The sequence below is a fragment of the Ruditapes philippinarum genome, unplaced genomic scaffold (genome assembly GCF_026571515.1).
Source record: "Ruditapes philippinarum isolate M1 unplaced genomic scaffold, ASM2657151v2 ctg270_1_1_1_1, whole genome shotgun sequence".
In the NCBI taxonomy this organism is placed as follows: domain Eukaryota; kingdom Metazoa; phylum Mollusca; class Bivalvia; order Venerida; family Veneridae; genus Ruditapes; species Ruditapes philippinarum.
Genome location: NW_026858176.1, coordinates 15,478 through 43,335, shown reverse-complemented (window position 1 = coordinate 43,335; position 27,858 = coordinate 15,478). Strand labels below are relative to the sequence as shown.

Here is a 27,858-nt window from a genome sequence, read left to right as displayed (position 1 = left end):
TAACTCCGAAAAACTACAAAGAATAAATTTGATACCCTGCTTTGGATTGAAGAATTGCAGATGGTTGAAGACATCAAAAGATATGACATGTTAAATGTTACACTGGAGCAAGACAGGGGCTCAAATCTCAAAATCCTAGAGGTAATGTTGTGATATATTTCTTATGTAGTGAGATATTTCTCATGAAGTGAGATATTTTTATGTAGTGAGGTATTTTTCATGCATTGAGATATTTCTCATGTACTGTAGTGAGATATTTCTCATGTAGTAAGATATTTTTCATGAAGTGAGATATTTCTCATGTAGTGTGATATTTCTTGTGTAGTGAGATTTTTTCATGTAGTGAGATATTTTCATGTAGTGAGATATATCTCATGTAGCGATATATTTTTCATGTAGTGATGTATTTTTCATGTAGTGAGATATTTCTCAAGTAGTGAGATACTTTTCATGTAGTGATTAATTTTTCATGTAGTGAGATATTTCTCTAGTAGTGAGATTCTTTCATGTAGTGAGATATTTTCATGTAGTGAGATATTTCTCTAGTAGTGAGATACTTTCATGTAGTGAGATATTTTCATGTAGTGAGATATTTTTCATGTAGTGAGATATTTTCATGTAGTGAGATATTTCTCATGTGGATAGTGTTTCAGTAAATGACAGACATGTGATTTTACCCTCAGGTTTATAATTGATATAGATAATTGGCATAATTATCAAGGCTTGACAGCCAAACTGCAGTAACTAATATAAAATAAAGAGACCTTACAAAAGTTTTGTGGTGAATAGTTTTGATTTTGAGCACATATAAATTCACTAATTTTCTTTAGTTAAGACATGTTCGTAGTAACATGAGTTATAGACAAATAAATCTTTCATTAAAAATTATACAGATATTTTTTTTCTATGTTTTGATTGTGCATTTACTAAGAATGATGGAAAATTTAATGATATTATGTTGTTTTGACAATACAGATAGCATGGCTTGAGGAAACTAAAATGATATTTTGATTATTTTGATAATGCATGTACCGGGGCTAATTTAAATTTTGTTACATTTTTAACACTTTGACATGTTTGAAAGTGCATGTACCCGGGCTAATGCAAATTTAATAACAATTTCTTATTATGCCCCCATTTTGAAAAAAAGGGGGTATATTGCTTTGCACTTGTCGGTCCGTCGGTCCGTAGACCAAATGGTTTCCGAGTGATAACTAAAGAACCCTTAGGCCTAGGAACTTCAAACTTGGTATGGTGATTGGTCATGACCAGTAGATGACCCCTATTGATTTTGGGGTCAAGGGGTCAAAGGTCAAGGTCACATTGACCTTGAAAGCAAAAACGGTTTCCGATCAATAACTAAAGAACCTTAAGGCCTAGGAACTTCAAACTTGGTATGGTGATTGGTCATGACCAGTAGATGACCCTATTGATTTTGGGGTCAAGGGGTCAAAGGTCAAGGTCACATTGACCTTGAAAGCAAAAACAGTTTCCGATCAATAACTAAAGAACCTTAAGGCCTAGGAACTTCAAACTTGGTATGGTGATTAGTCATGACCAGTTGAATGACCCCTATTGATTTTGGGGTCAAGGGGTCAAAGGTCAAGGTCACATTGACCTTAAAAGCAAAAACGGTTTCCGATCAATAACTAAAGAACCTTAAGGCCTAGGAACTTCAAACTTGGTATGGTGATTGGTCATGATCAGTAGATGACCTCTATTGATTTTGGGGTCAAGGGGTCAAAGGTCAAGGTCACATTGACCTTGTAAGCAAAAACGGTTTCTGATCAATAACTAAAGAACCTTAAGGCCTAGGAACTTCAACCTTGGTATGGTGATTGGTCATGATCAGTAGATGACCCCTATTGATTTTGGGGTCAAGGGGTCAAAGGTCAAGGTCACAATTGACCTTGTAGGTAAAAACGGTTTCCGATCAATACCAAAAGAACCTTAAGGCTTAGGAACATCAAACTTGGTATGGTGATTGGTCATGATCAGTAGATGACCCCTATTAATTTTTGGGTCAAGGGGTCAAAGGTCAAGGTCACATTGACCTTGTAGGTAAAAACGGTTTCCGATCAATAACTAAAAAACCTTAAGGCCTAGGAACTTCAAACTTGTATGGTGATTGGTCATGATCAGTAGATGACCCGTATAGATTTTGGGGTCAAGGGGTCAAAGGTCAAGGTCACATTGACCTTTTAATTAAAAACGGTTTCTGATCAATAACAAAAGAACCCTTAGGCCTAGGAACTTCAAACTTGGTATGGTGATTGGTCATGATCAGTAGATGACCCCTATTGATTTTGGGGTCAAGGGGTCAAAGGTCAAGGTCACATTGACCTTGTAGGTTAAAACGGTTTCCGATCAATAACTAAAGAACCTTAAGGCATAGGAACTTCAAACTTGGTATGGTGATTGGTCATGATCAGTAGATGACCCGTATAGATTTTGGGGTCAAAGGTCAAGGTCACATTGACCTTTTAATTAAAAACGGTTTCTGATCAATAACAAAAGAACCCTTAGGCCTAGGAACTTCAAACTTGGTATGGTGATTGGTTATGACCAATCAGATGACCCCTATTGATTTTGGCGTTAAGGGGTCAAAGGTCAAGGTCACATTGACCTTGTAGGTAAAAACAGTTTCCGATCAATAATGAAAGAACCCTTAGGCCTAGGGACTTCAAAACTTGAGATGGTGATTGGTCATGATCAGTAGATGACCCCTATTGATTTTGGGGTCTAGGGGTCAAAGGTCAAAGTCACATTGACCTCTTAGGTAAAAACGGTTTCCGATCAATAACTAAAGAACCCTTAGGCTAGGAACTTCAAACTTGGTATGGTGATTGGTCATGACCAGCAGAGGACCCCTATTGATTTTGGGGTTAAGGGGTTAAAGGGCAAGGTCACATTGACCTTGTACGTAAAAATGCTTTCCGATCAATAACTTAAGAACCCTTATGCTTAGGAACTTCAAACTTGGTATGGTGATTGGTCATGACCAGCAGATGACCTATTGATTTTGGGGTCAAGGGGTCAAAGGTCAAGGTCACATTGACCTTGTAGGTAAAAACAGTTTCCGATCAATTAACTAAAAAACGCTTAGGCCTAGGAACTTCAAACTTTGTGTGATGATTGGTCATGACCAGCAGATGACCCCTATTGAGTTTTAGGTGAAGGGTCAAAGGTCAAGGTCACATTGACCTTTTAAGTAAAAACGGTTTCTGATCAATAATTCAAGAACGCTTAGGCCTAGGAACTTCAAACTTGGTATGGTGATTTGTCATGACCAGCAGATTACTCCTATTGATTTTGGGATCAAGGGGTCAAAGGTCAAGGTCACAATGACCTTGTAAGTAAAAACGGTTTCTGATCAATAACTAAAGAACGCTTCGGCCTAGAAACTTCAAACTTGGCATGGTGATTGGTCATGACCAGCAGATGACCCCTATTGATTTTGGGGTCAAAGGTCAAGGTCACATTGACCTTGTATGTTAAAAACGGTTTCCTATCAATAATAAGAGAACCCTTAGGCCTAAGAACTTCAAACTTGGCATGGTGATTGGTCATGACCAGCAGATGACCCCTATTGATTTATGGGTCAAGGGGTCAAAGGTCAAGGTCACATTGACCTTGTAGGTAAATAATAATAATAATAATAATAATAATAATAATAAAGACTTTATTTAAAGAGGCAACATAGTTAGGCAAGCCCAGTCTTCCCTATGAGCCTCTGTAAAAACGGTTTCTGATCAATTTACTAAAAACGCCTAGGCCTAGGAACTTCAAATTTTGTTTGATGATTGGTCGTGACCAGCAGATGACCCCTATTGAGTTTTGGGTCAAGGGGTCAAAGGTCAAGGTCATGACCAGTAGATACTTTATAACCCTTATTAATTGTTTGATCACTGGGTCAGAAGTCATGCATAATAACCTTATCACATGACTAATTGGCTGCTGATAGGGGGCATACATGTTTTACAAACATATCTTGTTTTGATAATGCAGGTACCAGGGTAAATGAATATGAAATAATATTTTTTCTTGTTTTGATAATGCAGGTACCAGGGTAAATGAATATGAAATAATATTTTCTTGTTTTGATAATGCAGGTACCAGGGCTGATGGAAAGAAGACCGTCAATATTAAAGGGAGACAGGGTATATTTGTATGTCGATGGTGACAGGACAGTTCAGTATGAAGCTTATGTCCATCGAGTGGAACTGAATAATGTTTTCCTTGGTGCGGGACAAAGGTATTTAAGTAAATAAGTCACTATTCATTAACACATGAGGATATTTGTATGTTTGCTTAAAGAGAAGGATTATATTTTGAAAGAAATGAGAATGAAAGACACCTGTCACTCACTTTACTTCCTGAATAGTAACAGCAATATTGATGATGAAAGTAAGGTTCTATATTGTAAGTGAGTGAATACAAAAAAAACGGGAAAAAAAAACTTTCACCAAAAATCTGAATTGCATTAAAGTAGCATGCTTTCAGATTCATGCTAATTTTCATGAATTTTTTAAAACTGTGTTTAAAAGAAAAATATTGTAAACGTAACAAAGAAAGTAATATACTCCCTTAATCTTAATTTAGCCCTTACTGTGTGTGTAAGTCACGCAGTAGAAATATGGTGATAAATACTTCTAAATTGGTCCAATAATAATTGTGTAAAACATGCAGTTGTATCATACATTGTTCATAGTTTAGTGACTTTTCTGTTGAAAATGTGTCAGAGTTTAATCGTATACATGTAAATGCACAGTGCGTTAACTGGAGTGCAGGTATTAGTTACTCGCACTCCAGAGCATGCCCATTGATTGGCTCATTTTTGCTGGGGTTTACTTATTGTGACAGCAGAGAAAGGGAAAGCGATAGAATTAACATGTTCAGATGCTCATTCATTGGTTACTTTTTTCTTGAGATTCATATAGTGACAACAGAGAACGTGTTTTTATGTTTTTGACTATGATACAAAAGAGAAAGAACATCAAAACACTCGACAAACCAATTAATACTCGGGTCGGCTACGCCCCCTCGTACAAATCAGATAGCCTTGTCAGATGCTCTTTCTATGACTTATTTTCTTGAATTGCTAATATTTTTACTGACCTAAAAATCTTAGTACACTTTCCCAAGGTGGATTTTCTTGAAATATTTTGGCTGATCTGGAGACATACAGCTTTAAGGAAAAAGCCTCTTTTTGAGAAATGCTACAAGCCCCTTGATAGTCCAAAAAAAAGGCTTTTCAATAAAAATAATATGATACATTTAAAGGGGCTTTTGGTTATTTTATGAAGAGTTAGTTATAAAATAGGACTTTTGGTCATGAGGGCATTTGCCTGTTTCCAACAGTTGGCGTATTCAGAAAACCCTGAAAGTAATATATTTAAAACAGGGCCATTCCATTATAAAATTTTAGGGGTGTAAAGATTAAAATTAAAGAGTACACCCTTTATGTAGTGTGAAATATGTAACTTTAATAACTGATCTAACTTATTTTCCTATTCTTCGTTACAGACTGCCGTGGGTCAAAGGTTTGAGATATGATGTGAGGTTTGATTTTATGAAGTTCAATTTGTGGGTGCAACATCGAGCATTAAACAGTGTCCAAGTTGCAGAATCTATTCTCTTTCCATCATCTCAATCAAGATTCCCCATCAAGACAGAAGGTATCCAAATGAAGTAAGTTTTTTAAGATAAGATAAGATTTATTTTGGCATAATGTATATACATGGTTATATAACTCATGGAGTGGGACACAAACCATGACATGAGCACCAACACCAGGGATAACACAATAAAGGGTAAATCCTTATTTCCATTGCAGTCCCTAAGTGTTGGTGGCATGACAAATATGCTTGTTTGTTTTGTTGGTTTTTAAAATACATGTACTCTGGCACTCTTAAGGTGACCTTCCAGCTTTACTGCTGGAGAAAGATTTCAGGTGCTTCTTTGTGAATTATTTTGGGCATAAGCATGCACTTGCGTAGAACCATTAATGTTTACTAAGCTGGCTTGATAGCTTCCTAACATGAATTTATGTAAAGTGCCTGACGGGATCCAAGATTTATAGCTTTTGAAACAGACTAGCTAATAAGAGTGAAATCAGTGGCCATGTTTAAAGAAAAAGCCTGATGGAAAAAAAAAAGATATCGACTTAAGTTCAGACGAAACAATTTTTTATGCCCCTGGATAATAAGATACAATGTAGATGGCATTTTGTCTGTTTGTTTGTTTGTTTGTCACAGAACTTGAATATTGACGATGAAAATCACCCTCCAAACCTTTATAAGTGCATGCACCTTGATTAGCTTTACCCATCCAGGAATGGGGTCAAAGGTAAAGGTCACCAAGGTCAAGACCCCCTTTGACATGGTGAGCACTTTTACTATAATTATGATAATGACATCATTTAACTTTCAGGCCATGGTTTGACAGGAGTTTGAATCCTGAGCAGCAGACGGCAGTTACAAACATTGTACAGGGAACCAGTCGTCCAGGTCCTTACTTGATTTTTGGACCACCGGGAACCGGAAAAACTGTAACAGTTACAGAAGCTATAAGACAGGTGCTTTTTCAATTTCATAGTCAATACAAAATTATCATATTTATCATTAAGTCTTTTATGTTCACTCTCATAAATATGCATACTTTATGAAAAGTACAAAACAATCAAGATAGCAGGAATAATTTCCATGTTATGTGCAATTTATGACTGATTTAACAGTATTTTGGTCATAATTTTCTGTGTTACTAATGCAATTAAGGCTATTTTTTGCATATTTTGATCTCGGGCCTTTTGGAACCATAATTTACATATGTTGTAAGTGTGGTTTTCAATATGAATTTTTTTTTCTTTGTTCAATTCACAATATTTTACTTTTTAATACATTTTCAAAATTTTCACGGAATTAGCAAACCGTAATCTCAAGGAATGCCACTATATGACTTATTTATCCTTCAGGTATACCACAACCAGCCCGATGCCAGGATTCTGGTGTGTTGTCCGGAGAACACTGCGGCCGATTATGTTATGAAGAAACTGATAAATCGGAACCAGCCTGGTACTGTGTCACTGAACACAATTTTCCGGATGTATGCAGTATCTAGACCTTATGTAGCTATCCCTAGTTATGTAAAGGTAAATTTTACACTATTTTTACGGTGTTTTAGAACATCAGAACATTGGTGGTTCCCTTCAGGTTTTCAAATACTGTTAACTTAATGCAGGTCAAACTTACTACATAAAAGTCAGTTTTAACTGGATTATCAAGATATTTTTTTTCCTTTTTTGTTTCTCTGTATAGACATAATTTTCTATGATGTGTTGTGCAGCAATTGATTGCAGTATAAAAAGTGCACAAAGTTTCTCTCCGCTACAAACTGATCTACTTGCTTAATGGATGTGTTTATGATATAAATGACTATTTACAAAATAAAACATTTCAACAGTTAAAAATGACTGCAGGATAAACATTACAATTACTTTAATAAGATGTTTTTTCGTTGGACAAGACATGTATTTATCATCTAGTTCCATGTAAATGCATAAGCTTTTGGTGAAATTTTAACTTTTAATGACATTTTAATCCAAAAACGCCCAAACTACAATGTATGGTATAGTAGCTTAAAAAAAACTTTTTATTTCTAGGAGTCGGGACGATATAATTATGATGATGCTGAAAGGGATTTTTACTATCCAGCCCGAGTTGAACTTAGTAAACATAGAATCCTGATTGTGACTCTGAGTACAGCTGGAAGGTAGTGATATAATTCATATTTCACTTTAGACTTTTGTACAGCATTAAGATAAAAATGTATATTTCACCGAAGACACTAGAACATTCAGAAGGTTATGATATCGATTATATTTCACCACAGACCTATGCACAGCTTCTGATTTTAGTACAGCAATAAAATTATAATATCATTTTAATTGCACACAACAATGCTTGGGACAAGACATTAAAGAAGATTTTATTAAACTTGACCTTGACTTTAATTTGACCTTGACAATTAAGGGGACAACAGACACTTCCCGTGTTACTACCATAAATGTCAGTTAAACCAACTTATTTTAGTAAAAAGTGTTATTTATTTAATTTTTTTGCATTAAATGTCTTTGATCTTCATTAAAAATAACATATTTGAAATAATGCCTATGTAAATAATCTATTTTGAACAAAAATTCTATAATTTTAAATTGTCAAATCAAAGTCGTTTTTATTTTTTTTTGTCATCAAACTTTTGGAATATAAACATAATTATAATATCTGGGGAACCGTGTCTCAGATTTTTTTTTTAAATATTTTGTAACTTCAAACATTTTATGCGACTTTTTTCACTATATGTATTACGTAATTAAAGATAATTAGCCACTGATTGAGCAAACAAACATAAAGAAAAGCCTGTAAAAATGACGGAAAAAAAGAGGCTTTTACTGGATTCTAGCCAGCTTTTTTTGAATTCGCATGGATTGTTTGCTTGTTTAAGTTTGTAAATGTATCTCTAAAATCTAAACATTACTATTTTTGCAGATTGGTCTCAGCTGGATTTCCACGAAACCATTTCTCGCACATTTTCATTGATGAGGGAGCCCATGCTGTGGAGCCAGAGTGTATTGTACCAATTACTGGACTGTTAGACTCACGTTATCAAGCATGCGGCCAGTTGGTGATAGCTGGGGACCCCAAACAATTGGGACCTATTCTAAGATCTCAGTTCTCATTAAACTATGGATTAGGTATGGTTAAAATGTTATTTTTTTATGGATCAAATTTTCATGAGTGGTGACCTCGGTGATTAAGTTATTTGCCAATTTTAGTTGGATATTGTAAGTACGAGGCCTGTTGCGGCCTCAAAATGTTTGTTTTAGCGGAGTGCAGAGTGCATAGACTAAGGTGAGCTTTTGTTCTTGCAAAACGTTTGTCATCCGAGATTGTCAAAACATCTTTTTCTAAAACTCATGGTAGAAAAAAAACGTGGTAGAATTTGATGCAAACTTCACTGGAATGATCCTTAGGTGGCCGTCTACAAAAAGTTTTATGAAAACTTGAGCAGATGTAGGTAGAAAGAGCTTAAGATTCCTCTTTAAAAATGAAACATTTAAAAAATTATCTTATTTTCAGAATTATGATGCCCAGAGATTAATTCTTTGGTGTATTTCATTACTTTGTGGTTCTCTTCAATATTATTATAAATCATGCCACTCGGATCAAAATTAGGCAATTTAGACATACGAGGGATGTTCCGAAAATAATATTACTTACTTTTCATATTGATTCACTATTTTTTTCCTTCTTTTGTCAATAGATAAGTCCATTTTGGAGCGCCTTATGACAGATATACCAGAGTATCAGAGAGCACAGAATTCTGGGTACGATAATCACTACCTTACGAAGCTGGTGAGAAACTACCGTTCCCATGATGCAATTCTCAAAGTTCCGCGGGAATTATTTTATGACGGAGAACTGCAGCCGTGTGGAGATCCGATGATCTTGAACAGTATGATCGGGTGGGAACATCTGCCAAATAAGAAATTTCCGGTGATATTTCACTCAGTGTTTGGCAAAGACGAGAGAGAAGAATCAAGCCCGTCTTTCTTTAACAGGTCAGTATCCTTGTAAAACCATAAACATGTACTGCAAAATCATTGTTATTTGTGGGTTACTTTTTTTGCTGATTTTGTAATTATTACTCATTGGGAACTAATTTTCGTGGTTTTCGTGGATAGGTCAAATTCAATCCACAAAGTTAAGATGCAACAAAATTTCATTTCTTCAGCTGTAGGAATATTTTGCGTACATTTTTACATTTTACCTTTTAGAAAAATAAACAGTCCAAGAATTTAAGTACACACTAAAATGTTCATTGTATTAAAACAACGAAATTAAGTGAATTCACAGTATTAATGCATTTAATGCTAAGTAGTCTGGAAAACTGATGCAATTCATGACAATACTATGAACTTGATTTTTATATATCATTTGATAAAAAAACCTATAAAATTCATCAAAACTGTTTTAGTCCATATTTTGTTGTGTATTTTAACCTATAACGATTTAATACACGCTTCCTAAAGCCAGTCACTTTAAGATATGCTTAAATACGCACTTTCAAAAGCCAGTCACTTTAACATATGATTTAATCTTCAATATTTCACACAGGGATGAGATCTCACAGGTTCAGAAATATCTAGATATGTTGTTAAAGGAGAAGAAAGGAGGACAGAAACTGAAGCCTTCAGATATAGGAATTATATCTCCCTACAGAAAACAGGTATTGTAGAAAATAGTGGTTGAAACATTTTATTGTTATGTAAATTTTGTGTTCATCAAACATTTGTAACACTAGCTATCATTTTTGTTAAACCGGTTTCAAAAATGGACATATTATGGGAACACTCCAGGTGGGTTGACATGTGGTGTCCAATTTTGTCCGGAGCATATCTCCTAACATGCATTGAGGGATTTTAATGAAACTTCATAGAAATGTTCACCACTATGAGAATCCTTGTCATGCACATACCAGATCTCTAGGTCAAAGGTCAAGGTTTTACTCAGAGTTCTTTGAAAAAGTTTTGCTTCAGACAAGCATTTTTCTTTGTACACTACTTCTTTTTTTACTTTTTAGCAAATGAATCCACAGAACTTACAGTTTAAACTGCACATTTCATGCCCAGAAAATTAAGTGAATTTACAGTAAATCCTTGTTATAATGTTATTTATTCCAAATCTGGTAGACAGGGTCATTGTTTTAGAGTTAATAAAGGCCCAGTTTCAATGTAAATTTGATGTTAAACCTTTAGAGAATTTGTTGAAAAAATTAAAATGGCAGTTTAGCCGCGCTCAACTATTTCTGCAGCATGTTCCAATGTAGTCGTTATTTTGGCTACAAGTATGCAATATGCAATTTACAAAAGGTTAACACTGAATAGTTTCAGTGTCTTGAACTTTGTATAAATATGGTTTGTGTTAAAATTGAATAGTTTTAAGGGCTTTGAACTTAAAATGAAAAAAAATAGTTTGTGCAAACAATTTTTGAACTAAATATTATAACATCTGAAATTGTGGCTGCATGCTGGGGCATCCGTGGGGTGACGACACATTTCTATCCCCAACAGTGATAATGGACAGTTCCAAAAATAGAAGCTGGACAAGTTCATTTAAAAGATCATCAGGTTTTAAGGTTAATTTTCCTCTGAATGTAATCAGGTAAGTTTATTTTGTGTATTTCAGGTGGAAAAGATACGCAAGATGGTGCAGAAAAAGCACTATGGGGCAAGAGGTGAGATTACTGTGGGGTCAGTGGAGGAATTTCAAGGTCAAGAGTTCAAGGTCATTATCATATCAACCGTGAGAAGTAACGAAAATTTTGTTGATCTTGATTTGAAATACCATCTAGGCTTTGTAAGGAATCCAAAGGTAAAATTTATATTATTGTTGTGCAGCTTTGTGCTGCTTTCGATTAGGGATTGTTGACTTGTTGTCATTTTTAATAAGTTTTGAATTAAAAAAAGGATCAATTTAACAGATACCAATTTAAAGACTAGTCAGACTGGGTGTATTTGCCTGCTGACATGAGGCTGATTGGATATTTGTGGTAAAAGCCATGTGTTATCTACCAGTAACACACACTGAGTTAAATTTGAATACTGGTATATCCTTTTTACTTGCAAAGCAATAAATGATCTGTTTGTTTGATGTTATCCTTTTTACCAACAAAATAATGAATTATCTGTTAATTTAAAATCATTTTTATCAGCAAAGCAACAAATAATCTGTTCTTTTGAATTAATCATTTTACCAGCAAAGCAACAAATAATCTGTTATTTTTATTAACAATTTTTTTAACAGCATTGCAATAAATTGTATGTTAATTTGAATTCATCATTTTTACAAGCAAAGCAATGAATAATCTGTTAATTTGAATTGAATGTGCAGGCTGGTCTAGTTGTATGCTGCTAACAAAGGCAAGACATTTTTTTCAATTACATTTAAGAAATTGAAATGAATAAAAATCAGATTTGTAAATGAGCTAAACATTCTGAATATTAATTATCATATTTTATATTTGTAGAGGTTTAATGTAGCATTGACCAGGGCAAGAGCACTGCTTATTGTAATTGGAGATATATTTTATATTTGTAGAGGTTTAATGTCGCATTGACCAGGGCAAGAGCACTGCTTATTGTGATTGGAGATATATTTTATATTTGTAGAGGTTTAATGTCGCATGGACCAGGACAAGAGCACTGCTTATTGTGATTGGAGATATATTTTATATTTGTAGAGGTTTAATGTCGCATTGACCAGGGCAAGAGCACTGCTTATTGTAATTGGAGATATATTTTATATTTGTAGAGGTTTAATGTCGCATTGACCAGGGCAAGAGCACTGCTTATTGTAATTGGAGATATATTTTATATTTGTAGAGGTTTAATGTCGCATTGACCAGGGCAAGAGCACTGCTTATTGTGATTGGAGATATATTTTATATTTGTAGAGGTTTAATGTCGCATTGACCAGGACAAGAGCACTGCTTATTGTAATTGGAGATATATTTTATATTTGTAGAGGTTTAATGTCACATTGACCAGGGCAAGAGCACTGCTTATTGTGATTGGAGATATATTTTATATTTGTAGAGGTTTAATGTCACATTGACCAGGGCAAGAGCACTGCTTATTGTAATTGGAGATATATTTTATATTTGTAGAGGTTTAATGTCGCATTGACCAGGACAAGAGCACTGCTTATTGTAATTGGAGATATATTTTATATTTGTAGAGGTTTAATGTCACATTGACCAGGGCAAGAGCACTGCTTATTGTGATTGGAGATATATTTTATATTTGTAGAGGTTTAATGTCACATTGACCAGGGCAAGAGCACTGCTTATTGTGATTGGAGATATAGAGGATATTTGTTTAGTTCAGTGTAAGATCGGAATATATTTCACCGAGTGAGCACCAAAAGGTATATTTCACAAGTGGCGCAGCCACGAGTGAAATATGAACTTTTGGTGTTCACAAGGTGAAATATATTTCGATCTTACACTAAACTAAACAAATTTTCTTTTTATTATATGCAAAGAAACGTTTTGAAAAGACATTAAACCTAATACTGAATGAAAAGCGCGCCAAATAATAATACAACGTGACGTCATTTACGACGTCACGTCATTAAGTTGGTACCCAGTACTGTGCACACTGGCATTTCACTGAAACAACATAAGGGGCTTAAATTCAAAACAGTGAAATTATCAAAGTGGTAATTTCACTGTTTCAAACAGTGAAATTACCAGTTTTATTTCACTGATATATTTCTATAAACCACCAAAAAGCATGTAATAAATATTTTATATTTGTAGAGGTTTAATGTTGCATTGACCAGGGCAAGAGCACTGCTTATTGTAATTGGAGATATATTTTATATTTGTAGAGGTTTAATGTAGCATTGACCAGGGCAAGAGCACTGCTTATTGTAATTGGAGATATATTTTATATTTGTAGAGGTTTAATGTAGCATTGACCAGGGCAAGAGCATTGCTTATTGTAATTGGAGATATATTTTATATTTGTAGAGGTTTAATGTCGCATTGACCAGGGCAAGAGCACTGCTTATTGTAATTGGAGATATATTTATATTTGTAGAGGTTTAATGTCGCATTGACCAGGGCAAGAGCACTGCTTATTGTAATTGGAGATATATTTTATATTTGTAGAGGTTTAATGTAGCATTGACCAGGGCAAGAGCACTGCTTATTGTAATTGGAGATATATTTTATATTTGTAGAGATTTAATGTCGCATTGACCAGGGCAAGAGCACTGCTTATTGTGATTGGAGATATATTTGTAGAGGTTTAATGTAGCATTGACCAGGGCAAGAGCACTGCTTATTGTAATTGGAGATATATTTTATATTTGTAGAGATTTAATGTCGCATTGACCAGGGCAAGAGCACTGCTTATTGTGATTGGAGATATATTTTATATTTGTAGAGGTTTAATGTAGCATTGACCAGGGCAAGAGCACTGCTTATTGTAATTGGAGATATATTTATATTTGTAGAGGTTTAATGTCGCATTGACCAGGGCAAGAGCACTGCTTATTGTGATTGGAGATATATTTTATATTTGTAGAGGTTTAATGTCGCATTGACCAAGGCAAGAGCACTGCTTATTGTGATTGGAGATATATTTTATATTTGTAGAGGTTTAATGTCGCATTGACCAGGGCAAAAGCACTGCTTATTGTGATTGGAGATATATTTTATATTTGTAGAGATTTAATGTCGCATTGACCAGGGCAAGAGCACTGCTTATTGTGATTGGAGATATATTTTATATTTGTAGAGGTTTAATGTCGCATTGACCAGGGCAAGAGCACTGCTTATTGTGATTGGAGATATATTTTATATTTGTAGAGGTTTAATGTCGCATTGACCAGGGCAAGAGCACTGCTTATTGTAATTGGAGATATATTTTATATTTGTAGAGGTTTAATGTCGCATTGACCAGGGCAAGAGCACTGCTTATTGTGATTGGAGATATATTTTATATTTGTAGAGGTTTAATGTAGCATTGACCAGGGCAAGAGCACTGCTTATTGTAATTGGAGATATATTTTATATTTGTAGAGATTTAATGTCGCATTGACCAGGGCAAGAGCACTGCTTATTGTAATTGGAGATATATTTTATATTTTTAGAGGTTTAATGTCGCATTGACCAGGGCAAGAGCACTGCTTATTGTAATTGGAGATCCTCTTGTACTGGAAAAAGACCCCAACTGGAAAAAGTAACTTTACTTAATTGTTATACTTTGTGGACAAAATTTCTCAAAAAATTATCAGATATAATATGACGAAACCAACATAGATCAGGAGCCATGCTGTTCGCTTACCAACTCTATTACAACTAGAGAAACTGATAGTGAACAGCATGGATCCTGATCAGACTGCACGGATGCACAGGCTGGTCTGGATCCATGCTGGTCGAAACGCACTATGTTGGTTTTGTCAAGACGCGGCTCATATTATTTTGTATAGCTTATGATCACAGTAAATAAAAAATGTTTATGTTACCCATAAACCCTTTATTTATAGCCTGATAATCTAGAGCTCTATGAACCTTAACCCTAGTCAAGGTCATAGAGGCTAAAAATAGATTTTCCAACTCTTTTATACAGTACAACCAAAATGATGAATTTAAAACACTGGATCTGTTTTGACACTTCAACATATGTTTGTTTGAATACCAGCAAAATTGCTCTTCACTTTTAGGTTTATAGACTACTGTGATGCTAATGGAGGGTTCAAAGGTCAACATGGTTTCACAGGCAGGACAGGAAGTGGTGGTAGGGGAGGTAGTCCTGACGAGTCTTCGGAAGCTGAAACTGAAAGTGGTAATTTAGTTTTGATGTGAAATTTTGAGTGTATATATAGCTGAATGAAAAGATTCTTAAGTTAAGCTTTATTGACCATCCAGCAGCATCATTTATAATTCACTCAAAAGGGAGTGCATCAGATTTGTCATCTAAGGGTCACTTGTTCCATCTTGGGGCGAAGTGAATTTGTTCGTGATAAATGGTCTCAGACATTGAGTTTAATAGTCATTTATCTTTCACTGCTGACTCAGAAATTTTGTTGGAGTTGTAGTCTATAACTTGTGGAGAAAGGACAAGGTTCACTAACAAAGCATTTTAGCCCTGTAATTTTATTAGTTCAAAACCAATAAAAAAAAATTAAATCATACAAGTTTCTCAAAAAAATGACTTATTATCTATATAAAAATCGCAAAGTATTACAGTAAAAGATATTTTCATATCTAGAAAGTATATGTCATTTACCATGCATATTTGCCAAAATGGCGAATTATCGGTCATTTGCTGCTGCACTTGCTTAAAATACGATATGAAGAGCCACAAGCGAAACCTAGTCCTTTTCATTAAATGAAACCATATATATAACAAAGCTTCGACAGAAATATGGTGGTGTCGGTTTTGGCTCTTCATTTAAAAAAATACTGTTAATCTAACATTGGCTGTTGCTATGGTAAATCGGGTCAGCTGATAATAATCATATTTTCTGGCTTGTACCAATGCATTTGTGTATACTAAACAACTTTAATTAAAAATATTCCTGACATGAAGACCTTAATAGAAATACAATAACCTTCGATAACAACTGATTTATAGCATTTAACTGTATTATTAAATCATATCCGAACATTTCCTGTCCGAAAATATGGTACATTAGAAAGAATGACATACAAGTGTGGAAAACATTTTTTCATGTTTTATTGATGAGTGAAATCGAAAGTTTATATAACATACTTCATTTCTATCTATTCCTTCTGTCTTAAGACAAGGAAGAATATAAATGCACACTAATTTTTTATTAGCTCGACTATTCGAAGAATATGAGAGCTATTGTAGTCGCGTCGGCGTCCGCGTCTGCGTTGGTTAAAGTTTTTTGTAAAGTCAAATATCTCAATTATTGCTTGAGATATTCAATTGAAACTTACAAAACTTATTTATAGTAACAAGGTACATCACATTGACAAGTTGGATAACTCTGCCTACAATATTGACAGAATTATGCCCCTTTTTAACTTAGAAATTTTGGTTAAAGTTTTTTGTAAAGTCAAATATCTCAATTATTGCTTGAGATATTCAATTGAAACTTACAATACTTATTTATAGTAACAAGGTACATCAGATTGACAAGTTGGATAACTCTGCCTACAATATTGACAGAATTATGCCCCTTTGGAACTTAGATATTTTGGTTACAGTTTTTTTTTTATGTCAAATATCTCAATTATTGCTTGAGATATTCAATTGAAATTTAAAATACTCTTTTATAGTAACAATGTTCATCAGTTTGCAAAATTGCATAACTCTGCCTTCAATATTTGCAGAATTATTTGCCCCTTTGAAACTTAGAAATTTTGGTTAAAGGTTAAAGGTCTTCAAAGATATTTACTTGAAACTTTACACATGCACTTAAGGTCATAATTGGAGGGTCATAATTGTATGTCACTGACCAAGTTCCATAAACTCTATCTTGCATTGAGGCTGATTCATCTCCCCTTTTCTACTTAGTCTCTTGGTTAATGTTTACATGGTAGTTTTACATATCTCAATAACTATTAAAGATATTTATTTAAAACTTCACATATGCATTTAGGGTCATAATTGTAGGTCACTGACAAAGATCCATAATTCTATCTTGCATTTAGGGTGATTTTTCTCCCCTTTTTCAACTTAGAAATTCATGGTAAAGTTTTGCTTGTAAGCTGTTGTCTCAATAACTACTGAAGGGTTTGTGCCTTTTTTGGGACAATTTTATGCATTCATAATAATAAAGCAGTGATTTACTTGATAAAACATCTTAATAACAAGCCTTTGTACCTTGTCTGTCAAATTTATGTATTCATAGGTAATTAGTATTATTATACTCAATAAAACACCCTTGTGACATTACCTTCTGAATAGTCAAGTCAATACTGTATAATTATACTCTCTCTAAGGCCTATAACATGAATTTATAAAAAAAAATTAACCCTTTTGTGAACTTAAAAAATTTAACAATATAAAGGCTCTTTTACTATCAAGCACTTAGAATAGTCGAGCGTGCTGTCCTACCGACAGCTCTTGTTTGAATAAGAATTATTCACAATTCAAGGGAATTAACTCACACTTAAAACTGAAGGTAGACAATTGCTGTCTTGTCCACCATTCCCGGCGATTTAGGTGTGAAAATAATTTAAAAATGTTTGTATTCTACATCTTTTCTATATTATAATATCTTTAGTTTTAGACATAGAAATTTGAAATTATTGATTCTGAATGAGGGAAGTAACGGAAGATAGTAGTTTTATTTTTGAAGCACTCTTAGTTATAGACTCTCTGGCCTAGTGGATGTTGATGATAACTGTCACCTAAGAAATCGGAGTTCAAAACTAGCGGGTGAATTAAATGAATAGTTATGATAGTTATAATGTACTGGTAATATCAAAACTAAAAGAAACTGAAAAAATTTATTTAGATCAACATATTTTTAATTTGGATGCATTCAACAAAAATAAATGTAGATATATACTGTGTCTGTGTACAGTGAATTTTAAGCTACAATAACTGCTTGATATAAATCACATTTCATGGTTGAACTTTATCCAAAAGACGTGCGCTTTCAAAGTTTGCGGAAAAAACATTTAACTGCACCGAAGAAGGGAAGATCAGTAAACAATAGCAGTACCACTTGTTCAAGGAAAAACTCACTAATTATAAGTCAGGAACATACCTTTATCTGTTTAAAAAAATCTGTATAAACCTTAGTTATTGTACAGTTAATAGGCATAATCATGGCTTTAGTTTCAATTTAAGCTGTGCTTTAAATAATGATTTGTTAACTGACAATATTTTATGCAAGCAATTTTAAGGCTATCAAAAAGCGAATTATAATAAAGTGGCTAAATGTATGTAACAATGTTTTCTTAATTTCAGTTTGATATGTATGTAAGTTAATTTATTCTAATACTTAATAAATGGTATTTATTTTTGTTATAGCTATAGAGACTAATATGTAAAGAGTAAATGTTATAAAGGGAAAAAAATTAAAAGGTAATAGTTAAAAAAAGGAGTATGACCGATAGTAGCTATTTCAACTAATATTTATTCTTATTAGTGTCTAACCAACCTGGTCGTTCGTAGGTCCTACTCGCCCAGTGTTTAGATGGTTAACTAAATGCTATTTATTACTAGTCCTGTACATGTTCTGTTTGGAAAATCATGACTTTTTTATTCTACCCTAACTTGCAATACATGTACAGAGGCTACGACTTTGAAAATGAGATGCTATGATAACACACTGGTGTAAATGCTATGTTACGATGATGTAAAAACGATGACATGATCATACCATGGCGTCTGTACTATTGTGCCATCATGTATCACCAGTGTGTCATCGCCTACGATGGTCATGCGCAGTGATATAGTTTAAAAAACATTAAAAAGTGGTTAAAGCTAGCTCCCCGGGACCATGACTGTATGCTAAATCTAATGTTTCTAACATGTACAAAGACTTAATATCTTGCGAGAAGAGTTTATTTCTTTTGACTCACTGTCATCATTTTTGACAACTTATAGGAAACTCTTTTCGGTAACAGGTATTATAACAATTTATTGTTTACATTTATAATATAGCCTTGTTATGAGTCAGTCAGAAGATTTGTGAATAAAGGAAGGGTATCATGCTATTTCAGACAGAGTTACAATGCAGATAAACTAGTCACGTCTAATATAATTATAGACTGTCAGAAATTTTTATATAAAGGCCTCTTCATAAGAAGAAAGTGGGAGATTTAAGACTAAACAGTGATATAAAATTGTTTGTCTTTCGCAACTAAAACATGTATGAAAACTTTTAAATATGCGGTTTGATATACATTCATAATTATGTCATATATAGTTCTAATGATATTTATTTTATATTGTAAAACTGTATAAAAGTGCAGTATTATGAATATCAATTTACTGGATAATTATACCCCCACCACAAAATGTGGGGGGGCCTATAATGGATTTGCTTGGTCCCGTCGGGCCGTCCGTCTCCATTTTCATGTCCGCTTTATAACACCTATACCAATTGAAGGATTTTCTTCAAACTTGGCTCATATGTTCACCTCAACAAGGGGATGTGCAGAACCCATGTTGCTCATGTGTAAGCTCAAGGTCAAGGTCACAATTGAAGGTCAAGTATCAAACAGAATCAAATATTAGACAGCATGTCGTGTCCGCTGTGTCAGCTCAAGGTCGAGGTCACAATTGAAGGTCAAGTATCAAACATCATATGATACCAGGATGACTAACTGTGTTGTTTTTTAACATAAGTTGTATTTTTCAATATTGAAGTTTTTGAAAATGCCACAAAGTGTAAAAAAAAAAAAAAAAAAAAAAAAAAAAAAAAATAACAGTTTATTTCTTAAATTTTGTTTTGTAAATGTTGACTGTATCTAATTTATGTCACATTGTATTTATATGTTGTTATGTTCCATTGTATGTATATGCTGAGGCCCACATGGAAGATCGGGAAACCGAATGTGCTAGCCTCATTAAATAAAGTCGTTACTTACTTACTTACTTACTTACTAAACAGAATCAAATATTAGACAGCATGTCGTGTCCGCTCTGTAAGTCCTACACTTATTGAAACATTTTCTTCAAACTTGGCTCAAATGTTCACATCAACAAGGGGATGTGCAGAACCCATGTTGCCCATGTTGCAGCTTAAGGTCAAGGTCACAATTGAAGGTCAAATATCAAACAATCAAATATTAGACAGTATGTTGTGTCCGCTCTGTAAGTTCTACACTAGTCTAATTGAAAGATTTTCTTCAAACTACCTCAAATGTTCACCTTAACAAGGGGATGTGCAGAACCCATGTTGCCCATATGTCAGGTCAAGGTCACAATTGAAGGTCAAATATCAAACAATCAAATATTACACAGTATGTCTTGTCCACTCTGTAAGTCCTACACTAATTGAAAGATTTTGTGCAGAACCCTTGTCACTCTTTTTCCGGGTTAAGGTCAAGGTCACATTGACTTAGAAAATATTCTTAAATTTTAACATTTATTTGAATATTTCTGAATCTAGAAAAGGTATTTGCTTGAACTTTAAAATATATATGAAGTGTCACAATTAAGATATGCTGGTAAAGTTTCATAACTCTGTATTGCATTTTAAGAAAGTTATGCCCCTTTTTAAGTCTTCATATCTAATACAATCAAATATTAGACAATATGTCGTGTCCGCTCTATAAATCCTATAATAATGGAAGAATTTTCTTCAAACTTTACTCAAATGTTCACCTCAACAAGGTTTATAATGTGCAGAATCCATGTCACCTTTGTGCCGGCTAAAGGTCAAGGTCACACTTGAAGGTCAAAAATTGACTTAGAAAATATTCATAAATTTTAACATGTACTTGATTATTTCTGAAACTAGCACAGGTGTTTGCTTGAAACTTAAAAGATATATGAGGTGTCACAAATAAGATATGCAGGTAAGTTTCATAACTTGTATTGCATTTTGACAAAGTTATGCCCCTTTTTAAGTCTTTAAATTTACATACAATCAATACTAGACAATAATATTATGTTGTGTCTGCTCTATAAATTCTGTACTAATGGAACGATTTTCTTCAAACTTTACTCAAATGTTTACCCCAACTGGGCGATGTGCAGAACCCATCTTCTCTTGTGCCACCTTAAGGTCAAGGCCACACTTGAAGGTCAAAAATTGACTTATAAAATGTTAAGTACATTGGGAAAATGAAAGGTTATTTGTAACTGTTTCGAACATGATTTGATAATATATATTTATACTATTACCTGTACAATTAGTCTTTTTTGCACCAGAGATAATTTCTTTTTATGTATTTGTGCCACATAAGTTATTCTCTTAACCACCTTTCCAAGTCGTCTTCTGTCAAGGACATTGGTGGGGGTATGAATCGCATTCAGCTATAGTTCTAGTTTATTGGAGTTGACATCAAATTGTTTATTAATCTTATACTTAATGGAATATTCTGTTTCTGGTTAACATAGTATCTTGGCTACTTAAATTGTCTATTCTCAAAATGTTGTAACCTCTTTCTTTTGAATTTATTATCCCCCGCCGAAAAGGCGGCAGGGGATATAGAAATAGTTTCCATCCGTCCTCTCCGTCCTTCCGTCCGACATTTTTGTCCGGAGCATATCTCTAAAAGTATTTGAGTTATCAACTTGAAACTTCATAGGTGGATAGACCTCATTGAGGAGGAGTGCAGTACACAAGAATGATAAATCTACCCTGTATAATTTTTTAGTTATTGCCCTTTGTTATTTTTCAAAATTGATTTTTGTCCAGAGCATAACTCCAAAAGCCTATGAGATATCAACATGAAACTTCATAGGTGCATATATCTCACTCAGGAGGTGTGCAGTGCACAAGAATGATAACTTTACCTTTCATAATTTTTGAGTTATTGCCCTTTGTTATTTTTCATACTTAATTTTTCACCCGAGTGGAGCAAAACTCAAAAAGTTTTTGAGATATCAACATGAAATGTCATAATTGGATAGATCTTATTGAGGAGGAATGTTGTGCGCAAGAATGATAACTCTTCCCTATACAATTTTTGAGTTATTGCCCTTTGTTCTTTTTCATGCTATTTTGTCCAGAGCTTATCTCAAAAAGTATTTGAGGTATCAACTTGAAACTTCATAGGTGGATGGATCTCATTGAGGAGGAATGCATTGCTTAAGAATGATAACTCTACCCTGCATTATTTTTGAGTTATTGCCCTTTGTTATTTTTCAAAATTAATTTTCGTCCAGAGCATAACTCAAAAAGCCTTTAAGATTATCAAAATGAAACTTCATACATCTCACTCAGGAGGTGTGCAGTGCACAAGAATGATAACTCTACCTTTCATAATTTTTGAGTTATTGCCCTTTGTTATTTTTCATACCTAATTTTTCACCCGAGTGGAGCATAGCTCAAAAGTGTTTGAGATGTCAACATTAAATGACATAGGTGGATAGATTTAATTGAGGAGGAATGCTGTGCACAAGAATGATAACTCTTCCCTGTACAATTTTTGAGTTATTGCCCTTTGTTCTTTTTCATACTATTTTGTCCGGAGCTTATATCAAAAAGTATTTGAGGTATCAACTTGAAACTTCATAGGTGGATGAATCTCATTGAGGAAGAGTGCAGTGCACAAGAAATGATAAACTCTTACCCTGCATAATTGTTTAGTTATTGCCCTTTTTTTTTTTTTTCAAAATTAATTTTTGTCCAGAGCATAACTCAAAAGGCCTTTGAGATATCATTATGAAACTTCATAGGTGCATAGATCTCACTCAGGAGTTGTGCAGTGCACAAGAATGATAACTCTACCTTTTATAATTTTTTAGTTATTGCCCTTTGTTATTTTTCATACTTAATTTTTCAATTCAATTTTTTTCTCAAAGTATTTGAGGTATCAACTTGAAAACTTCATAGGTGGATAGATTTTACTGAGGAGGATGCAGCACACAAGAATGATAACCTACCCTGCATTATTTTTCAAGTTATTGCCCTTTGTTATTTTCAGCCATCAGTATTCACATAGGTTTCAAATCTTGTAATCACTATAGCCATCAATTTTCATTACCAAAAGACCTCTTAAAAAAGGAATTATTCTGCTGATACTACATAAAAAATTCTTCCAATGAGCAAACACATTCGGCGGGGGATGGCCATGGTTGACACGGCTCTTGTTCAACATATTTTTCTCATTTTTTTCAAATCATATAACTGAATTTACGTGTCCTTTGCTAAATAAAGAAGTGCAAACCTCTGAAAATCAAATGCATAATTTGGTAAAGGTTCAGTACATTAAATAGGTGACCATGTGAATTATTAAGTATTTACAATAAACTTGTATTCTGTGAAACAAGAGCTAGTGGGACAACGCTGACTTTTTATACTTTTTCTAGAGGCAGACAAATAAATGGTTTAAACAAACCTTTAAAGAGAAAATTAAATAAAAAATTGTTGGTCCTTTTTTTTCAAAGTTTGGTAGATCTGTCTAGTAATACTTGTTGTTTTGTTCAAGTATGAATGATTTCCATAAATAAAATGGCAAAGTTAAGAAAATATAAGAAAAGTTCAATCATATGACGGTCACAGTTTGTGACAAGTGTTTTTTAGTCCACGTATGACACAATTAAGTCTGTAGATAAATAACAAAATTTATTACAACTTAACCATAATTCAATTGTATGACCTTGGTGGTCAAGGTCATTGAAAACTCAAGGTCAAGGCAGTTCAGCCATTTAAGAAGGACTTGCCCAAATATGAAGATAATCCATTGATTTATAATAAGCAAGTTACAGGCAATTATAGCAATATATATAAGAAGTGAAAAATTCTATAATTTGACCTTCAAGGTCAATGTCATAAATGAGTGAAGGTCAATATGAGTTTGATATCCATGAAGGTCCTGACCTAAAAAGATGTTATGTCTAATTATGAAGTTAATCCATTAATAACAAAGTTATAGCCAGATACAGAAAAAAAAAAGACTTTTAAAATAATTTGACCTTCAAGATCAAGGTCATTTATGATTGAAGGTCAATGTCTTGTCTAGTTAGCTTGCAATTCTATCCTACAAGATTGTTTTGTTCAAGTTAGAAGACAATTCATGACTGTAAAATTAACAAAGGAATAGCTACTTATAGCCAGAGCTGCATCAGTACTCAGGGTGTAGTACTTAAGTACCAGTATCAGTACTTGGCAAATTATGCAGTACCATTACCAGTACTAGATTTTAGCTCGGTACTGCAAGTACCAGTACTTTTTTTGGATGAATTGGTTCTATTAAGTATCAGTACCATTACTTTTATAATTATTCATCAAAGTTATGAATAAATATACATTGTCAAACAAATAATTGCCCAAAAATTATTCAGCAAAGAAATAAAATCATAATGTACTTTAAAAGTTTAATACGCAAAATATATATAAACGAGATTATTAATATATACGTGGCCAACTAAAACAGAAATTTGTTAATTTCATATTGTGCAAAATCAAAAGCAATAATCAATAATTTAGCAAAAAATATATACTATGCAAACTTGCGAAATAACTAGTCATCTTTTATGCAGATACATATATATATTAATGTGCTCTTCTGTAAACCATGTCTTTGTATAAAAAAATGGTATTGCTATGGAACATGTTGTTTTAATGCAATAAAGTATTTGTAGTTGTAGTTTTAATATAACATATTTACAACTTTATAGTTTTAACATACTTTTTACAACATATATTCATTTCATATCTAATTATTTAGTAACCAGTCAACTGTATATATACAATGCAAACATCTTTCATTTAAAACACAGCAGTCTTTTGTTGCCTTTCACACCTTCACACCTCTTTTCAATTTATCACTTTTTTCACTTGAAATGGGATTATTTAGAATAGAAGAAATTAGTGTTTGTTTTGCTCTTTTAATATTAAATACAAAGTAATAACAGATTTTACTTAAAGGATATTTTAGGGTAAAGAGTTATTGAGTCTGTTTATCTTAATTTAATTTTTACTTAAAGTTTTTGGTGCTTTAAATGATGAATACTATGTTAACATTTGAAGGATTATTGCAGCAAATTATCTCAAGATTTGATAAATTACTTTTTCACAAAAATAAAATAAAGTTATTGTAATTTACAGCTTTATTTTATGAGAAAAATTGATGCTTTTTTTAGTTTTTATCAAAACCAAAAGTACTGGGTAATGCAGTAGCAGTACCACTTTTTAAGACAGTAAATGTAGTTCCAGTAAAAGCAAAATTTTGTAAGAGTAATTCAGTATCAGTACCAGTACTTGCAAAGTCACTGCAGTACCAGTACCAGTAATGCAGCTCTGCTTATAGCAAAAATCAGCAAAACAATAAGCAAAATTTAGATATTTGACCTTGAAGGTCAATGGTCATTTATAAATGAAGGTCGTTTGATTGATTGATTGATTTTCTTTAGACCAGGCGGTAAAGGATAACCTACAAAAGTGCAAGCACTTATTTCCAGTAGGGTCCTTACCTCAGCAGACTGTAGAGACAGCTATGAGATACAAGGGAATCCGGGAACTGAGTCCCTAGCTCTTATTGAATAGATTCCTTGGTTCTTTTACATGCCAAGTGTATAGCACTGGTACATGCGAGAATTACCTGGGTTTCGTACCAGTAAACCTCTAATTAGGTGGGAAACACTGAAAGTGTTTCTGAAAAATCCCAAGGGTGTTACCCAGGATCAAACCCGGAACCTCAGGAGTGACAGTCAGTGGTCTAACCAAGTGAGCTATCGCGCCACCTATCAATTTTAGTCTAGTCTTGTCCCAAAGATTGTTGTCCCCAAGTATGAAGACAATAAACTAAAAATTTAAAAAGTTATGATCAAGGTTAACCGCCGCCATGCCTGTTATCATTCCTCTATTCTTCGAAAAAATGTCAAGCTTATAAAACTGGTTCTTGTTTCCATAGCAACAATGTGACCATCGAAACATTCACATTCCATATTGTGCAAAAATATGTAAAATCTACCATTGTACTAAGAACTTAAAGTTTATTCATTTAATAAACTTAACAAATTAGTCCAGATTGCAATAATGTTAGCAATTCGGTAAATCTCGCTGTTTTGCAGTGTCAAAAGATATGAAATTGTTTGAGTTACCATGGAAATTTTCGTTTATGAATTCATGTAGTGTTTAAATATCAACACCAACCGTACAAAAGCTGGAGGAAAATATGTTTGCGTATTTGAGAATAAAAAAAAAACAATATGAGACTGAAACAATTGTTAAAAACTGTTAAAAATGCTGAATTTAGCTTGGTTGCTATGGTAACCAAATAAATAAAATAATCGCCAAGTGTGTTCTTGTTTCTGATAAAGCACAAAAATGTGAACTTTTACTGAAATTTTGATAACTTTCTGACACAGGGCTATTTTTTATTCTTGCTGAACCTAGCCCTTTCATGCACTGGTTAGTTATCCAGGAAAGTTGTTAGGTGGAATGACCACCAATATAATTTATGACCAAAATAATTTGTTAAATTCAGCGTAAATACAAACTAAACACAAATTTTGCTGAAACTGTTTGAAACTTTGTCATGATGTTTGTCTGAGTTGAGAATTTTATTAGCTCAACTAATTAAAGAAAAGGGACAGCTATTGTACTTACTTTTGTGTTTAGTTGTCAGACTTCAGTTAATCTTTTACAAATCGAGCTTAAATAAATATGTTTAAACCAATCTTTTGCAAGAAAATTGGTATCTCCAAAACTGCTGAAGAGAATTTATTGAAACTTAACACACTTGTCTCTGTGATTATCTTACATGATGGGCACAGGTACCATAAAGCTGAGTTACTTTTTAAAAACAGTTATGCCCCTTTTCTTACTGTTAAGCATCGAGAATAGTCAAACACGCTGTCTTACAGACGGCTTTTGTTTTAGTTGAAATCACTAGGGAACATTTTGCTTGCAATCAACACCAGTGACTGGGTTATAGAAGAAAATTAAGTAAATTAAGATATTACCTTTTAATCTTTATTTTATTTCAGTGGAAATCTACAGCCGTATGGCCAGTCTAACTCTTCAAACAGAAGACCCCGAGTGGGAGACCAGGCACTAATGTGGGAGCTGTTATGTCCATATATTTACTAACAAACATTGTTACTAACATTTATTTACATAACTGACAACAAATTGCTTTTGTTCTTATCAGTTCTTTATTCTCAAAAGGTTTTGAATAAAGGGAGCAAATTTCAATTCATTTTTTTTTGTATGGCTTCACATTTGATTTTCTTAAGTGTAATTTACTCCCTTGTGTAGAGTGTTATTTTTTTAAGTTATATTTTCTTTATATATTTTTTTTAATGTTTTAAACAGTTTTTTTTTACACTAGTGTCTAAGTTCATACTCTTAGATGTATTCTGCACTCTTAAGTATATTTTAAACTCTTGTTTGTAGTTAACGGTCCTAGGTGTACATTTAGATTTATAATATTTTTTTTGTGTAGTTATTACTTTTGTTTTTCACTCTTATGTTTAATTAAATAGTATTAAAAATTGTTATTAAATACTGGGTTTTTTACCCACTTAAATAAATACGGAGACTCATCTAAAAATCTGGGGCTACATAATTAGTCGCCGGTAGAAACCGGCGACTATATTTGTAACAGTTTAATATTATACCTATGGTAGGAGAAGGCATTAATTTCTGTAAATAAAAGCATAACAATTACTGAACAATT

At 33.3% G+C, this 27,858-nt stretch overlaps 1 protein-coding gene across 1 annotated transcript; it reads left to right on the top strand.

Moving 5' to 3' along the window:
- Positions 1–27,744, top strand: LOC132752412 (putative helicase mov-10-B.1). The gene is made up of 13 exons (XM_060742732.1): positions 1–141; positions 4,113–4,255; positions 5,527–5,691; positions 6,433–6,577; positions 6,974–7,150; positions 7,661–7,770; positions 8,547–8,752; positions 9,322–9,619; positions 10,176–10,287; positions 11,247–11,432; positions 14,721–14,809; positions 15,294–15,415; positions 27,167–27,744. The coding sequence occupies exons 1-13, from the start codon at positions 61–63 to the stop codon at positions 27,235–27,237; spliced, it is 1,905 nt and encodes a 634-aa protein (XP_060598715.1). The 5' UTR covers positions 1–60; the 3' UTR covers positions 27,238–27,744.
- Positions 27,745–27,858: the final 114 nt, after the last annotated feature.

Bases quoted from the DNA above. Each gene is read 5' to 3' on its own strand.
- LOC132752412 (XM_060742732.1), top strand. From the start codon at position 61: ATGGTTGAAGACATCAAAAGATATGACATGTTAAATGTTACACTGGAG. The intron at 6,578-6,973 runs GTGCTTTTTCAA...TTTATCCTTCAG, and splicing joins TTACAGAAGCTATAAGACAG to GTATACCACAACCAGCCCGA. The intron at 8,753-9,321 runs GTATGGTTAAAA...TTTTGTCAATAG, and splicing joins CTCATTAAACTATGGATTAG to ATAAGTCCATTTTGGAGCGC.